The sequence below is a fragment of the Poecilia formosa genome, unplaced genomic scaffold (assembly GCF_000485575.1).
Source record: "Poecilia formosa unplaced genomic scaffold, Poecilia_formosa-5.1.2 Scaffold17, whole genome shotgun sequence".
Classification (NCBI taxonomy): domain Eukaryota; kingdom Metazoa; phylum Chordata; class Actinopteri; order Cyprinodontiformes; family Poeciliidae; genus Poecilia; species Poecilia formosa.
The window spans coordinates 2565512-2582036 of record NW_006799956.1 but is presented as its reverse complement, the minus strand read 5'-3'; the positions used below and the strand labels follow the sequence as shown (position 1 = coordinate 2582036).

Below are 16525 nucleotides of genomic sequence, written 5' to 3'. Positions count from 1 at the left end.
AAAAACACATTTAATTTAGGTTCCTGGTCTTTTTCAGTTCATGACTCCATCTTCTCCAATAAAAAATAAAAAAAAACACTGGCAACCCTCTAGCTGAGAGTTAGTGTCATGCTGCCTGAATAGAAGTAACCACTGTAATCATTTGCAGACGGTGACAGCTGACAAGCATCTATTGGCCCGCATGCAGTGCCTGTCTAAGACATGCTCAGTGTCTCGGAGAGTTAAGCTCTTGTCATCTTTCATAAGCTCCACGTTGGGGTGTAAAGGACTGAAAGCACTTTAGTTGAGCAGCGGTACTGAAAAGCTTCAAACTCTCTGTGACCCTCTCAGTATACAACAAAACACAGACCGCAGCATCTTTCAGTATATCATGTGGTACAAGTCTGGCAGAAGAACCCTCATGAGGATTTAGGTCCTAAAAGTGACTTTTTTTTTTTTTTTTTTGTCCTTGATTATCTTCCTTCAGAAATCGTTTTTCTGAGAACGACAGTTCCGGCTTACGGATCGTACCACTTAGGTACTTATGACGTCAAGTTTGAAATCCTAGAGGGCAACATAGAGAACGCCTTTGACATCATCAAGCGAGTGGAGAATGGAGTGTATGTGGGTGAGTAGATTCACACAAAAGCAGTTTTGTTATGTAACATTTACCGCCCTCTGGCATCTGTGATCAGACGCAGCATTCTGGTTTTCTGAAAGGAAGTAGTTTTTCTTATTAAAAGTAAAGTTATACTGCCTTGCACAAGCATTCACAATGACTACTTAAACTTTTCAGCATACTGTCATGACAGACTTCAAGCATCTTGTAAATTTATATTCGGTCCCCTTATTTAAAAAGGGTGTGTTCAAACTAGAGAAGGAAAGCTCCCTGGTAAGGTTTGATAGGGAGGTCTGGAGTTAAGGGTCTGCTGTACAGTCAAACATAAGGTTCAGGAGAAACAGAGTGGCTTTCGTTCTGGTCGTGGAGCACTGAACCAGATCAACCGGGAGGGCCTTAGAGTAGAGCCACTGCTTATCCACGCTGAAAGGAGTCAGCTGAGGAGGCTCAGCCATCTGGTCCACATTTCCAGCAGGAAGTCCAACTAGTTTCCGGTGAGAGTTGGCCTTTGCTAGAGGTACGTTTTGTCACCAATTCTGTTCCTAACTTTAATGGACAGAGTCTAGTTGCAGCCAAGGTGAACTGCATCTCTGCTCTTTGCAGATGATGTGGTGCTACTGACTTTATCAGGCCGGGATCTACAGCTTTCGCTTGAGTGGTTCACAGCAGAGAGTGAAGTGGCCTGGATGAGGATCAGTGTCTCCAAAGCTAAGAGTCTTGAGCCGTAAAATGCCACAGAGCCTTCTCCGGGTTGGGGAAGAGGTCCTGCCTCTAGTGGAGAAGTTTAAGTATCTTGGAGTCTTGTTCATGTTCACGAATGAGGGAAAATGTAGCGGGACATCAATAGGCGGATTGGTTCTGCATCTGCAGTGACGCAGAGGCGCTGTACCAGTCTTTTATGGTTAAGAAACAGTTGAGTCAAAAGGGAAAGCTCTTAATTTACTAGTCAATCTATGTTCCATTGTTCATCTATGGTCATGAGCTTTGGGTGGTGGCCAAAAGTGGCCAAAATGAGTTTCCTCCACAAGGTGTCTGGCCTCTTCCATAGAGATAGGGTGAGCAGCTTGGTCATCTGGTCTCCCTTGTGGAGGCGTTCCAGGCCTGTCTCACCAAAAGGAGACCCACATGATGACCCAGGACAAGATGGAGGTACTATGTCTGTCAGCCGGCCTGGGAATGCCTTGGGATTTCCCCAAAGGAACTGACCCAAGTGACTGGAGAGAGGAAAGTCTGGGTCTCCCTGCTTAGGCTTCTACCACTGCGACCCGACCCCGAAAACAACGGATGGATGGATTTAGTTTTTGTTTTTACAGTCTATTGTTTCTCTGTTGAGATTCAGGGAGGAGTTGGTTGTGCAAAGAAAGTTCTTGTCTCTGCAACGGATGAAGAGATTGGCTGTCAGTTAGCACATCTGCCTTTACCGAGCGGGAGAGGAGACGAGGAGGAGCGGGGTTATACGAGGAGAAAAAATGTTGCTGTCACCGGGTGAATGCTGGATTATGAGTGCACGCAATTCTTCCACACTTGTGAACTTAGAGAAACAGATGTGCGCTGATCAAACACGCCCAAATTTATAGAAAGAGGTGGGAGAAAAATAGCAGTCGGGGGTAATAATTCATACAGATCTCTGCAGATTTTATAATTGTACGCACTTATTTCAAATGGCATGCTTTGTTGGAATTCACAATGGTGTAATTCGGCGTCAGTAATCAGTCTATCCATTTGGGTGTGTGTGTACACAGAAGATCTTGCTTAATTCCCTGTTTATATTAGTGCTCAATTTCATAGACAATGAGTGTGTGTGTGGGTGTGTGTGTGTGTGTGTGTGTGTGTACAGTGGAAGGAATGCAAATAAAACGGCAGGGAGAGAAAGAGACACAAAATGAGACAGTAAGACAATGAGAAAATAAGGAGAAAAAATCTGTGCAGAAGTAATCCTGTGACTCTTTGCTTCATGTGGTTGAATGCATTGTTCCATTTCTTCACGATAGGCCTCAGTGTCTCGCCGAGCATTAGAGCACTTAAACTGACAACCACATGAAAGGCCTGTTTTTTAGGAGCCGTTTTTCTCCCGAACCCATCGTTTTGCTTATTGGATGCAGCTTGGTCCGTGTTAGCAGCAGTTCGCTCATCACACCTCTAAAACCCAAAGGCATCCCGGCTCACTGGAACCTGAGGTCACTGACTAACTTACTGAAATGTGTAGTGGTCATGTTGTGATGATGGCTCCTCTTTCTGTCTTTTTTTTTTTTTTTTTTTTTTTTTTTAATTTGCGCCGCTGGTACTTTGGCCTGCAGACGCTAGTGTTGCGTAACCATTGTATAAGGCTCGCTGATGTGTCACACAAGGAAGCTTAGTTTCCAGCGTCTACAGTGACTCCATTGGTTGTATAACGGTTTGGTGGGACGTGAACAGCAGCAGACATTCAGGCTCCAGTGATGAACGTGTGTCGGCTCAAACTACCGTTGCCCATTCATTTTGTCCCTCTTTTGAGATATTAAAAGTGTCAAACGAGCCAATTAGGAATCCTAAATATGTGCTGCTGGCTTTTAAGACAAGTTCTCATTAGATAATTTGATTAGAAGATGCAAGTTTTTTATATTTTTGTTACACTGCAAATGATCTGATAATTTTATTAGGATTCGGTGTGACAGATGAGCACAAAGTAGTGCGTGAGAGTGAAGTAGAAAGAAAACAAGGGTGCATTCACACCAGTCCCGTTTAGTTTGCTTTAAAGATGGAGTTTATTTTTTTTAAACATATTTGTTAAAATTGTAACTATGTCGTGACAATATGATATGAGGTAGATAACCTGTGAAAAAAACTAAAGCTCCTCTATATCCTCCAAGCTTTTATTGCCGTCTGCAGAAATGCACCGCTCCTGGTAAAAAGACAACCAATCAGAGCCATGAGGGGTGTTAGCACTGTCAGTCATGCTCCCGTACACACCATTAAAAGTGCTAATGGCGAAGAAAAAACTTACCCATACTGGAAAACTATTTATCTGCTGTCGTCGGTGGCCATGCTAACTAGCTTGAGCATTCATGACAGCCCCTACATTAGGGTGATTGACAACATTAACACCCTTGTTCTGCCGCTGATTTGTTCTTTCTGATGGAGCTGTGTATTTCTGTAGTTAGCATGTGGAGACAGCAGAAGAGCTCGATTTTATTCAGAGATAATTTGTCTCATACTGTCACGGCATAGTGACAGTTTTAGCAATTATGTTAAATGAAGTACAATCCTGCTGGAGAACCTTTGGCAGATTAAGCATGCAGTCAAAACTACTGTAAAATAGTTTAAAAGTAAATTAATTTGACAAAATGTCACACAAATATGGAGTATGTTTCCTTATTTATTAAGTGATTTCTAAAGCCAACAAGTTGCTCTGATTTTTCTAGATGCACCAGAGTAAAGGGGGCTGAATACAAATGCATGCCACTTTTTCATATGTTTACTTATATTGATGAAAGCCCTTCATTTTTTTAATTCCACTTCACAAATATAAGCTACCTCATGTCAGTCACATCCTGATTACATACGCTGAAGTTTGCGGTTGTGAAGTAAAAACAAAACAAAAACAAAAAATCCAAGGGATTAGCACCCTTTAGCAAGGCACTGTACTCAAACCACCACACACAAGTGCAGCTCTGGCTGAACGCACAGCCCAGCGGGAGAGCCACACTGTTATTTCTCAGTCCAGGGCCATCCGTCTCTGGTTCATCTGGATGACGAGCCCCAGGGCCTCACGCATCTGAGCAAACACCACAGTCTCTCAGGGCTTGGCAGACACCATCGTAATCTGATCAAACACCTACTATTTCCCCCGACAGCCGCAGTGGAGTGGTAGCGATGCCACAGGATGCCTTCAGGTAGAGAGCCAACGACACACAAGGTCTCCCACAGTTGGACTTTACAGAGGTGGTTTGAACACCCAAACATTTAATTCAAGTCATTTCTCGAATGGCTACTTTTTAGTTTTAGTTGAGTAAAAATATGTTGTAGTAGTGCTATTCTTACTTTTTATTCTTACTTAAGTAAGAGTAAAAAGTGCATTTGGTAAAAAGGCAACTCGTGTAACTGGTCAAAAAATATAGTCATTTAAATATGTCAAAATTACATCATCAGACAGACCAAAATACAAAGTTATGTGGACATTTTGCTGTTTTAATGACCAAAATGGAAATTAATATAAATAATTACAAAACAACAAAATCAGGCAAAAAGAAACATTTTTCAAAATCAGTTTCTTTCCATGTGAAACTGCTGGTCATGTCTGTCTCTGGTGAAGTTTTAGTTAAGACCAGTTTGTTCTTCGCTCAGTGAAGTTACTCACACTGTGTAGAGCATCCAGACAGTTTACTCAAGTAAAAGTACGAAGCACAGAATAGTAGAAAGTACGCTTTCTCTGAAAAGTTACTCAGGTAAAATGCAACTAGTTACTACCCAACTCTGAAAATATGTGATGAGGAGAACCCATTGAAACTCAGTAAGTGATGAAATGCTTTGCTCATGCTGAAGCACTTTTAATTGGGGGAAGGTTGTCTGAGCGGAGCTGATACTGGGGATGATTAAGTGCAGCAGTCAGATGCCGGATTAATACACCGGCTCCCTGATAGCTTGATAGAATAAATCCTCATATCTCTCTGTTTTTACTGCCTTCCATTGAATTACACACATCCTCCCTGTCTTTAAACGTTAAGGTCGGCTCGATGAATACGTCAAGCATCACCCGGGCTTTGGATTTATTCGATTTTTTCCTTTTTCTGTTTTGATGGGAAATTGTGTTAATATCTTTTTTCATTTTAACTTTACAAAACACACATACGAACACAGCTCCATAACTCGTTTCAGTGTGTGTAAATCCACATTATAGACAATCAAGAGACAACTGTGGAATCACACAGACAGCATGCTTAGTCACCATTGAATTTCTCTGAGTAACTCCTCTTCATGAGCGATTGTCACGGGAGGACTTTACTGTGCCGTTAATCTTTGCTGTGTGGGAAAATAACTGTTTCTATTATGCTGTCCTTTTTTTGTATCTTACTGGAAACTGCACATACTACAAAGCCCCTGTTTTTTATTTTTTTATTTTTTCATGCGACACATCATGTGGAGGAACTGATCGTTTAAGACGGCATCGCTAAATTCTGGTCATTTTTCATACGCCGGTGCAGATGCGCCTCTGCGGCTAATTTGACGGAGCGCCGATGAAAGCGAGCTCGATAAACAAAGAGAAGAAGCAGCTCGGTCCAGATAGTCATCGTCCAGCGGCGCGGCCGACAGCAGCGGGTGGAATGTGAGCTCTCAGTGTGAGACGTGACTACTTTCTGACCTACTGGAGCTTTTGGCTCCGAGACAGTTAGCTCCGCTGGTCTGGACGGCGAATGAATCCCAACAAGGCTGCAAGGGGCCCACCAGAGAGCGCCAAGCCCATGAGGAATACTTGTTGAGCAGATTTATGGGTCTAATCAGAACCAGGGTCTTCTCCACCCAGCGATTCCAGTCGCACACACGCTGCGCTCCCCCTAACCTCCCGCGGCCCTCAGGGTGGTCCGCCACAGTCAGACTTACGGATGAACAGATAACCATGCGGAGACGTCGTCGTCGTCATAGGGACATACCACGTACGCAGCGTGAACACAAAGTACAAGTTTTACTTGCAATAAAACTGTCTCCATAAGTCATCCTGATCCATTCGTCTGCCCGGGATTTGTGGGATCTGTTTAATTTAAATTCATTGTTAAGTTTTCGCTTGCAAACAATGAGTTCTTAGAAAAATCCCATCTTGTTTGGCTAACTATTAAATATAAATTTTTTCCCCCGTGGTGCTTTTCTGCATATTTCTCATGTGACGTGACAAACTCAAAAGGAAAGTTCCTTGACAGCTCATCAACTCGTTGCTTTAGTCCATTTAGTTGAGAGTTCAGTAGAGTTTACTGAAGAACCCTGATTCAAAATGTGGAGAATCAGTTTTTAGTCAGATCTCTATATTCAGGCTATTTTATACTCCCAATTTGTGACCTGCATGCGCTAAAACTGCGCTCACTCTCAACACACCATACCCACAGTGAAACATGGCGGTCCGGAGGTGGACGGTGACTTTCAACTCCACTATATTTCTAGGAAGTTTGTCGTTACTCGTTCCTTTTTTCTCAGCGTGGCTTTGTAGTCCGCTGTTGATGGTTTTCTTTACTCAAATGCAATTGGCCATACGCTGTGCTCCTCACCAGAATGGGAGTTAGTCACAGTCGCTGCTCACACCTGGGATTTGTAATTACGGCATCCTCGAGCTCCCGCTTTCAGTCACACAAAACTCGGCAATGGGGCTGGTTGGAGAAACTTAAGCAGAGAAACCAGTGGCCATGTTGTAGCTTGATGTTTGACGTTTTTAAGTTTCTGTGTTAAATACGGTATTGTAGTTGCCGTTACTTATAGTTGTGAGGAGAAAAAAGTTTGGTTCTTTTTTGTCTTATTTTGGGGGGTGGGATGTTTTAAGTAATAATACAATAAAGAAAATAGTGTCAAGATTTTACAGGTGGCGTAGACGTCTTGTATCAAAGTAGTTCTACATGTCAGTACATCATTAGGAGGTTTCAGTAAGTTACAAGGTTCTGTAAAAGGACTCAAACAACAATACAGTGATGTAATAATGTTGGAAAACATAATTTGTACTTCTGAATACTGAAGTATTTTGAAAGGGTAAGTACTTAAGCACTTAAACTGGAGTAAACTTTTGAGCGAGCAATTTTTACTTGTAATCCAGAAAGATTTGGCCACGAGTATCAATATTTTCACTCAAATACTAGAGTTAAGAACTTTTTCCATCACTGGGAGTGACAGTATTATGCAGTGAAGATGTTCTCTTCTTATTAACAATAAAACTATTCACATAACTTGCCATCATACAATCCTTATAATTTTCCCTGTCCTCTCAGTAAAGCGGGGGATGGTTTTCTTATTATTATCTGCAACAAAATTGTGCACATAACTCACAGTGACGCATTTATCTTCCGAATATGAACTTTAATGAATCAAATGAAAACATTAGTCGAATGCTTTCAAACAGCGTGTTCTCGAGTTTTGTTTAGACAGCCATTAAAGCTACAAAATTATCGGAGCTTACTTGCATGCCTCGTGTGTCACACACCAAAACTCAAAAAGACTGTGCCTCCGAAGCTCATCAGCAAGTTCATGCTTTGCTCCATTTACAACATTTTAGAAGACTTTATTAAAGACGCTCGATTCAGAGTGCAGACAAAGCAAGTTTTTCTTTGGCTGCCATTTTTCATTCAGGCTATTTTATGCCTCCGAGCTATGGCTTTGAAAGGTTGCTTGTGTTGCTGCGGAAAGGTTGTGTGGTAAAGATAATGGTGCGTGTTATGTCATCTCAGCTGCTCTGGCCCACAGCTGCTAAAAACTGAATACCCAAGAAAAGACATATCCGTGGCCTTTAGGCTACTGTTCACCAGTGATGTCACCAGTCACTGTCCAGCAGCAACCCACGAACCACTGAAGAGATCAGTGACAATGACTCTCTGTTAATTGACCTTAAAATATCAAGCCACATGTGTTGGCCTTACTGAGCTGGACTGCACACGCATCCCACTTGCTCTCCACAGTGGTCAGCGCTGTGTTTGGATAGCCTGACCTAACCGTCCGCCGCGTAGCAGTGAAAAGGTTGTAAACACAAGATCTTACCCTGGAGAGGCCTGAACGTAGCTGGTCAGGTTGCTTTTCCTGGAAGGTTACAAGGATTGTTGAGTCAGCCTCAGTAAACGATTGTCAAAACTGAAATGTGTCGGTTTCCTAATGGGGAAAGCGATTTAAGACTAAAAATAAAACTTAATGGAGGCGGTAGAGTCAAGCAGTAGTTGGTTGTCAGTGAGACTGAACACAAAGTGATGAAAATTATAACAAATTTTACCGAATGATGAATTGTCCCATTAGTTATTGCGATAAACTATAATATTGTTGCTTTGAGACAATTTTCAAATATTATAATGGTAAAGGCATATAATGCAAGAACACATTGTCAAAGATGAATAAACTTTACATTTGAATGAACATTTAATACTGCAACCAGAAGACATTTTAAATATCCCAAATAAACAACAGAGGAAAACAAATAAATGATTTATGAGTCATATTTTTTCATGTCCTTCAAATAAAGGGCTAGTTAGGACCAAAACATCAGATTGAAGACTGTTGATGTAGGCAGAGCAAAGGTTTTAGCAGCTCAGCCTCTCACGGCCAGCTAAGCAAGGTTGGTGCCGTCAACTAACTCACTCATTGGTTACCTAGCAACAACAAAAAGTTAAGGTCACATCAATAGTTTGGCAGAATTTCAGATATTTAAGACAAAAATTAATAATTATCGATATCTGCTGATATGAAACACTTATATTGTGATTATCGCTCAGCCCTGTTAGACCACACTCTTCTTTATTGGGGATATATCTTTCCAGTACAGGTTGAACCCCCTGTACTGGAAAGTACAAGGGGTTCAACCTGTACTTTCCAGTACAGGTTGAACCCCTTTTGCCTTCAGAACTGCCTTAAGCTAAGCTAAACATTCAGCAAGTCGTCTTTGCTGACTCTACAAATAAATTAGCTGAGTTGCTGTCGTGTGATTGGCCGACCTGCCGTTTGTGTGAATAATGAATTGAACTGTGGCACCTAATAAAGCAGCGTCAGTGAAAGACGCTGAACGCATATCACTGCAGTGACGTTAAAGTAAACCATTCAAGCACTTCTCCACCAACTTGGCCGCTGTGGACACGCCGTCGCGCCGTAGCCAATGTGTCATTAAACAATACTGCGGCGAAGTCAGTGCATGCTTTTCATTTGTTTCTGGTGCGAAACCCATTCATTTTAGATTTTCCCATCCACTTTCTCACCGAGTTGTAGAAACCAAGAAACCCTGAAATTGTACTGTTTACATGTAAGCCTTCAATACTGCAGACCTTGTGGCTATAAAGGATGACAAATGCCTACTGGCATTTGTGAGGTTGTCTCAGCTACTCACAGGCATTTATTTGATTTTTTTATTTTTTTCTTCAAAGCGAACTGATGGATTGTACAGCTGTTTGGTGGTGGCTGTTAGGACCAGCGGAGTCACCTTTGAACCCGGTGGTTGATATCTCAGTGAACGGGAGGTGGACCGCAAACTTTTTCAGCACTTCAACTGTAAACGTCTCCTCAGACGGACGAGCCTTGAGATGAATTTTTAGAGTTTTCATGGTCTCCACGGGTTTATTGGCTTAAATAAAGCCCCTGTTGTGTGCTAGCTAATCAAAGTGAACCTGTTGTGCGTGGCCTTTTGACTTTTCATCTGGTTGAAATGCTCAGCATGGGAGTGCGGTTGTGGTTTCGCCTCAGGTTCGCTTTGAGCGCAATGAGGCCCAGCTGTTAGCTGATTCTTTCCCCTCATTGAAGACGCCGTTCTGCTTTTGATGGGGAAAGCGTACGGAAACACCGAATCAAGTCAGGATTTGACGAAAGGCTTCCAAAAGTTCACACGCAACAACTTCAAGCGTCAAAATCTTTCACGTTGAACGTTGCGAATGACCAAACACTTTTCACAGTCAAAGCGAAAATGTCCAATGCACAAACCTCTGTGTTGTTCCAATGCCACTCAGCATTGCAATAACTGTGATCGGCGTTTATGCGTCGTGCTACGCCCTACAGCAAACAAAATTCAAACAGTTTTGGGGTTTAAAAGTCTTTTAATTTCCCCCCACAGCCTCAGAGGAAATCTGGAGCAGTTAAGGGGCATTATAACAGACTTTTTGTTCATAGGAGAACACTTATTACGCTAATTAGACCACAAAACAAATTTACAAAACACTAATAGGCCTCAGACACATTCCACATATTGCTGTGTTTAGAAATTCTTAAGAAACATTAGTGTGGATATAATGTGTGCCTGTATTTTGCAAAGTGTTTTCTTATGTGGTTAGATTGTTTAGGATGTTTTCATAGAAACACTCAGCAGGAGTTTTGGAGGAAAACCTTGTTGACCCTGATTAACAAGTGCTCTGCCCTCATTAAGCATCAACCAAATTTACCCTCCGCACCATTTAAAACATTTGAATCGATTCAACAAATAAATACTGAACTTTGGAACTTCACTAATAATTTGCTTCTGTCAACTCACAGTCGCGCGGCATCTCCACTGGCTTCAGTCGGAAAACAACCTCTAGGCTTAAAATCCTACCTCCCCCTGATGGTTGCTTTCAGCTGGTGCTTACACAGACCTGAGACCTTTTGGATCACGCCGAAAATTTGGAAACAATAAAACCTCGGGCACGTGCCTCTACTGTCAATTGTTGCCATGCAACGGCGTTCCAAAACACCAAAACATGGGAGGTAACGCTGGTACGAGGGGGCCCCAGCTCCCGCTCTTCTCTACGCATATCGCCACAATCAGCTGAATTTTCTTGCTTGCCCTCAGATCAAACTCGGAGAAGCGAAATAAAATGAAGGAGCGAGAGCGAGAGAGAAGAAAACAGTTCCAGTTCCGCAAGTTTATCCTTCCTTGAGTTTAAGAAGGATTCCTGGAGGAATGCCTTCATGGCTGTATTGCGTGACTGCGACTGCTCCTTTCCATCAAACACATGGGATTCATTTACCCTTGTGGGCCACAGTGATGGTGCCACAAACACCAGGCCCCCGCAGGAAGGGAAGAGAGGGAAGGCGAGGGAAAAAAGGCAGAATGAGTGGGTGGGGGATCCATCGTTTTACAATGCCAGTGTCCCAAAGGACGTCGTGGCTGGCGCGTTACGGATCATCGTTCCCCTTGTTGTGGATAACAACCAAATGTGTTTCGCTTCTAGTTTCAAAGTGTCACAGAGAGGAGCCTCGTAATTCTGATGAATGGAGGCGAGCGATCGCTTGTCATTTTTTATCCACGCCGAGTTAAGCTATGGAATCATTCATCTGTCAGTTAGAGTGATTTACTGACTCTGAATAAATGAAACAGAAATGACAGGGGGAAGAAGAAATAGGTTCTTGTAAGGTGCAGTAGAAGAACATGTGAGTGGTTGTGTTCAAACAGGCCAGAGCTGAAATGTCACCAACCCTGTGTAGGAAAAGGCCTGCTGACAGCCTGCATAAACACTGACACCCCCCGCCCCCACCCCGTCCCGTAAACGCATGTTCACTTAAAAACAGCACCCAGTGAATTCCTAGGGAATTCAGTAATGCTCTGTAGCACTGTGTTTATTCTATCATCTATTTTACTTTTTACTTTAATGCGTCTCTGATTTGTGAGGTTTTGTCACAAACGTTTCTTAAAGATCATTAGGGACTCACTTTATTTCTTAGCTCATCTAAAAGAAGCAGAATTCACAATAGACTTGAAATTAATGTGATAAGTAAAAAAAAAATACAAAAAATTTTTTTTGGCCTTTAAATCTTATAAATCACCAGGTTCCAAGTGAACTGGCTAACAATTTACGGTCCTACATCTACTTAGTTTTAAAAGGGGTATTATCCAAAAGCGTCTCTTAGGCCCCATCTCAAAATTTAATATATTCGCAAATTTTTTTTGTCGTTTAGATTATGTGTCCACACAGATCCAGCATTTTGGGAAACCAGAAACGAGAACTTTATTTGTTTTTTTTGTTTGTTTGTTTGTTTGTTTTTTTATTATGATATGCACAAATCAAATATACAGATCCTTTAGAAAACAAGTCCCAGAGTGGAAACATTTCAAAATACTAGTTTTGTTTTTCAATGTGTAAATGCGACCTGTTTTTTTTTTTTCCGTTAATAAAAGAAAAACATAACACTACCATATTACACATTATTCCTACAAAACCAGATCAACTAGCTGGCAGCACTTTAATCCCGCTATCTTAACCCTTGTGCGTGCGAGGACTGAGGCAAATTATACAAGTTTTACGTGTGTGGGGTCGGTTGGACCCCATTTGTAAACACAAGGGTTAAGAGATGGGGTCAATAGGACCCCACAAGCTTTTCACCATGCGCAGTCCGGCAGGGTCATACTGACCCTGTGTGCGCTATTATGAGGTATTTCTTTATGAGCGATTTTGGGAACTGACAATCTGACGGGACAAACACCCACAAACCCGGTCACTGTCTGACCGTGACATCTGCTGCACACCTGAGTGTCGTGCCAATGACAACGGGTGGGTTACACAATTTTTTGTATGACATATGCAACAAGAAAGTCGTACTAGGCCAGCAAAAACAAGAAATACACTCTGTGTTTTGGCTTCCTATGTATGAGCTGATCTCTCTGTTGGAATAATGCTGTTGGCTGGAGTGAAGAGCACTCGCCTCCAAATTGAGCATACAGTCTTGATCCTGGTAAAATGAAACTGATTGTATCCTTTATATTGTGTTGTTCAAATACAAAAGGTATCTATGATTCTGCCAAAGAGAACTTTATTCAGGATCCTATACATCCTGAATAAAGTTTTGATAATGTTATCTTTTCTACCTAAAGTCTGAAACTGATGGTTGAGGTACAGAAACTTTCAATGATTACAGAATCATTGAAAGTTGATTCAATGATTCTGAATCATTGAATCAATCATTGGCACACAGAAACATCTGTGTGCCAATATGATACAAACAGCAGTTGACACAGCAACTGCAGGATGTTCCTACATACATTAGATAGTTTCAGGCTGATTTATTTCTAACTAGATTAAATGGGCAGTTTCTCTAAGCTAGTGCAATAAATGTGAGATCATTTTGGCAAACAGAGAACACATTGACTCAATGCAGTTGCCAAACAAGTTTTTCAAGACACTGCAAAGAGAATATCCTCTTTTAGTATTTTGGTACTTAGTTGTTGTTTTTTTTTTTCAGGGAGATGGGGGGAGTTTGTACACAATCAACAGGCTTTATGTGATTTTTTTTTTTTTAATTTATAAGTTAACCAACTAAACAGATTGGTATGGCAGATTGTTCCAACACAAAGGCTTCTTGAGTTGACTGTTCTCCAGGAACCTTTTCCTGACCTCTTGTTTTACCTTCCCTTATCACGATTTAACACAGCAATAAATCCATACATTGGCCTTTTCCCTCTCTCTTTCATACAAATGATTTGGTCCCACACATGAACCGAAGCCTAGGCAGTTTCACATATGCAACAAAATAAAATAAATTACCTGGTTAATGGTCAGGACATTAAAATACCTATTTGGGTTAGGGAAAAATGCACGACTCTGTATTAAATACCATCCTAGTCGCCAGGAAATGAGGCATGTCGGCATGCGTTCAGAAACCAGTGTGATGCTCACGAGTAGAACATACGTGTTGCACATATTTCTGGTTTCCAGAAATGTAAAACGGAGACCTATTTCTCAGGAGGCTGGGCCGCGTAATCCACCTTTTAGTTGACAGTGCTGACCTGGAACCAACCTTGCTCACTTGTTGGTGAAGGAGCCCAAACTATTTGTCAAAACCGTGTTGCCTAAAGGCACCGGTCTCTGCTTGACATAACGTCTGTGCTGCAAGAAAACATGCCAATCAAAACTGCAAATAACTCTAAATTAAGGATTGGATTTGGACATCTGATGTCGTGGTAGTTTGCTGGTAAATATATCTTGCACTGATAGAGTTCGACCTACCATAAAACTGAAGAATCTATTGGTATGGATGACAGGGATTGACACTTAAAGATACGTTTAGGGTATATTCTGACAAAAAAATCTTGTAATGCACCAAGTGGTTAATAGGACTGTTAAATAAGTCAACTTTTTCTACAGCATTTTCAAAAAGTGGTTAAATATTTGTCTCCCCCCAAAACAGAACCTGTCTATATTCCTTAACACATCTTGGAGTAAGATTTCATCTTTGATTTGACCTAATTAGTTACAAAGTGGCTTAAGTACAACATAGCAAAAGGAATACACTGTGGAAAAGTACATAAGTGTCCAACTTTAAAGTTTAAGGCATTCTCAAAAAACATATATCTTTTGTTATTAAATAAATAAAACAATAAAACAAACACTTAAAAGTTGAGCGAGTCAGATTTACAGTCACTTTTAACTTCAATTAATGACCCAATGCCTGAAGCATAACAGCTTAAGATTGCATGACTGTGTTAAAAAATTACAAACAACACACTGTTGCCATTAGCATGATAAATGTTTTTGTTCCCATAGGGGTTGTTCGCCTTGTAAAGCCTCTGACTGGTCCAAGGGAAACCATACTGAAACTGTCCATGCGCAACCTGACAACCCAGGGCGAATCTGGCCAGAGCATCATCAATGTTCACATCTTTGTGTCAGAGTTCTGGTTCTGAGACCAACACAGAAGATTTTGCAACACATATAACAACATCCACTCTTAACACTGTACATGTTGTTGTAAGTTGAAGGCATAACTCAGTGTCAAGGGGTTTAATTGTATGTTTTGACAATGTCAATACTTCTGACTGTCGTTGAGATTAAAGGCCACTGCTTGCTTCTGATGAAAGCTCTGTATTTTGTGGATGACAAATTCAGAATAAAGTGCAGCATCGTTGGAAAACCTTACACTATGCTGTCGGTATAAACACGTGTCAGAGATACAGATATGCCGTTTGTTTGAAGTGCATGCATGTGAAGAACTAATCTAATAATAATCATATTCTTACACTTCAACGCTTTCATTTTTTTTTCTTCGTCTTGCTAAATGTATTTTTGTATTTAAGCATTTTCTACAAAATAAACACTATTTTATTTACAGTACTTTTTGAATTTCATTCCATTATCACTTAAGGAACATTTGTTATGTTTTTTTTTCTGACAAATTTGAGTGTTTCAGTTTTTCTGTTTTTTAATAAAACACTGTTGGCCTGTCTCCAAACAGAGAATGAACTTTAAGTCCAGCCTTACACGAACAGTCTTTCTAATCATAGTTTTCCACAGGTTATATTTTCCTACTTCAACTTAAGTTCAGTTCTGCTTCATTATCTCGTTTGATAATGTTTATAGATCTTAGGCAGCTACTTTCTTTAAAATTTAAACAAAGAATTTTCAACATTTTGAGCAGTAGACATCTGCAAATAATTATTATAGAAAGGTGCAAAATTATCTCTTTCAAGACAGAAATCCGTAACTCCTCATAATGGATGCTGTCGTAGAAGGCATAAAGACGGCTAAACTGTGGCGCTATCATTCTTTCTTTTCAAAATCCACCCCTTTGTAAGCTACAGTGTTGTTAGCATAAAGTGTTCCAGATAAAGAGGATAGTAGAGCCTTCTGAAAATATTTCTATAGCTGAAAAAACACGAGTATCCTATTTATTGTTTCAACCAAGCTGGAGAAGTTAGCATTCAAAGTTGTGCTACGCAGTTAGCTGAAAAGATGGTACAGTTTTACAAATAAACGTGGCTACTACACATGTCAGTCGAATATGGCTGCCATCTTGTTTCTCAGTTTTGTTAGTTTTCTGAACTGAATTTAATAAGTTTGACCAAACGGATTCATCTAGAGAGCTGGCTGCAAACATAATTTGCAGCCAGAACATAATTTAGCACTGCTAACTTATGTTCATGTCTGGCTCCAATTCCATTCCATAGACAAAGCCTTCTCAATTGTCTGTTTCATACTGCCAATGTCATTTCATAGATTCATAAAAACGCAAGCTAATTTAAAGTTACTTTTCTCAGAGGTTGGGTTTTTATTTAGCTATTAGCCCACAAAAATGTTTTATCTCAGTCTACACATTTTTAAAGAGCATGTTGTCAGCCAAAATAATTTCTGGATTTTGAGTCAACATTCGGTGGGATAGTGCATTGTCTTCACCAGGTGCATTGCCATGAAAGCCAAAATTGGTAAGTTGAACGTACTCACAGGCCACAATTGATTTTTTTTTTTATTACAAATGTTCAACAATAAACAAAGCATGCAAATTGTTAAAATATTTTTCACCCAAAAGAAATAGGATTGTAAATCACTA

At 40.7% G+C, this 16525-nt stretch overlaps 1 protein-coding gene across 1 annotated transcript in view; it reads left to right on the top strand.

The window, feature by feature from the left end:
• Positions 1-15117, top strand: part of fbln1 (fibulin 1) — a 39829-nt gene extending 24712 nt beyond the window's left edge. The window contains exons 16-17 of the mRNA XM_007546754.2: positions 467-607; positions 14746-15117. Of these exons, the coding sequence (XP_007546816.1) occupies positions 467-607; positions 14746-14885 (281 nt within the window). The 3' untranslated portion in view covers positions 14886-15117. The remainder of the gene's footprint in view (positions 1-466; positions 608-14745) is intronic.
• The last annotated feature ends 1408 nt before the right edge of the window (positions 15118-16525 follow it).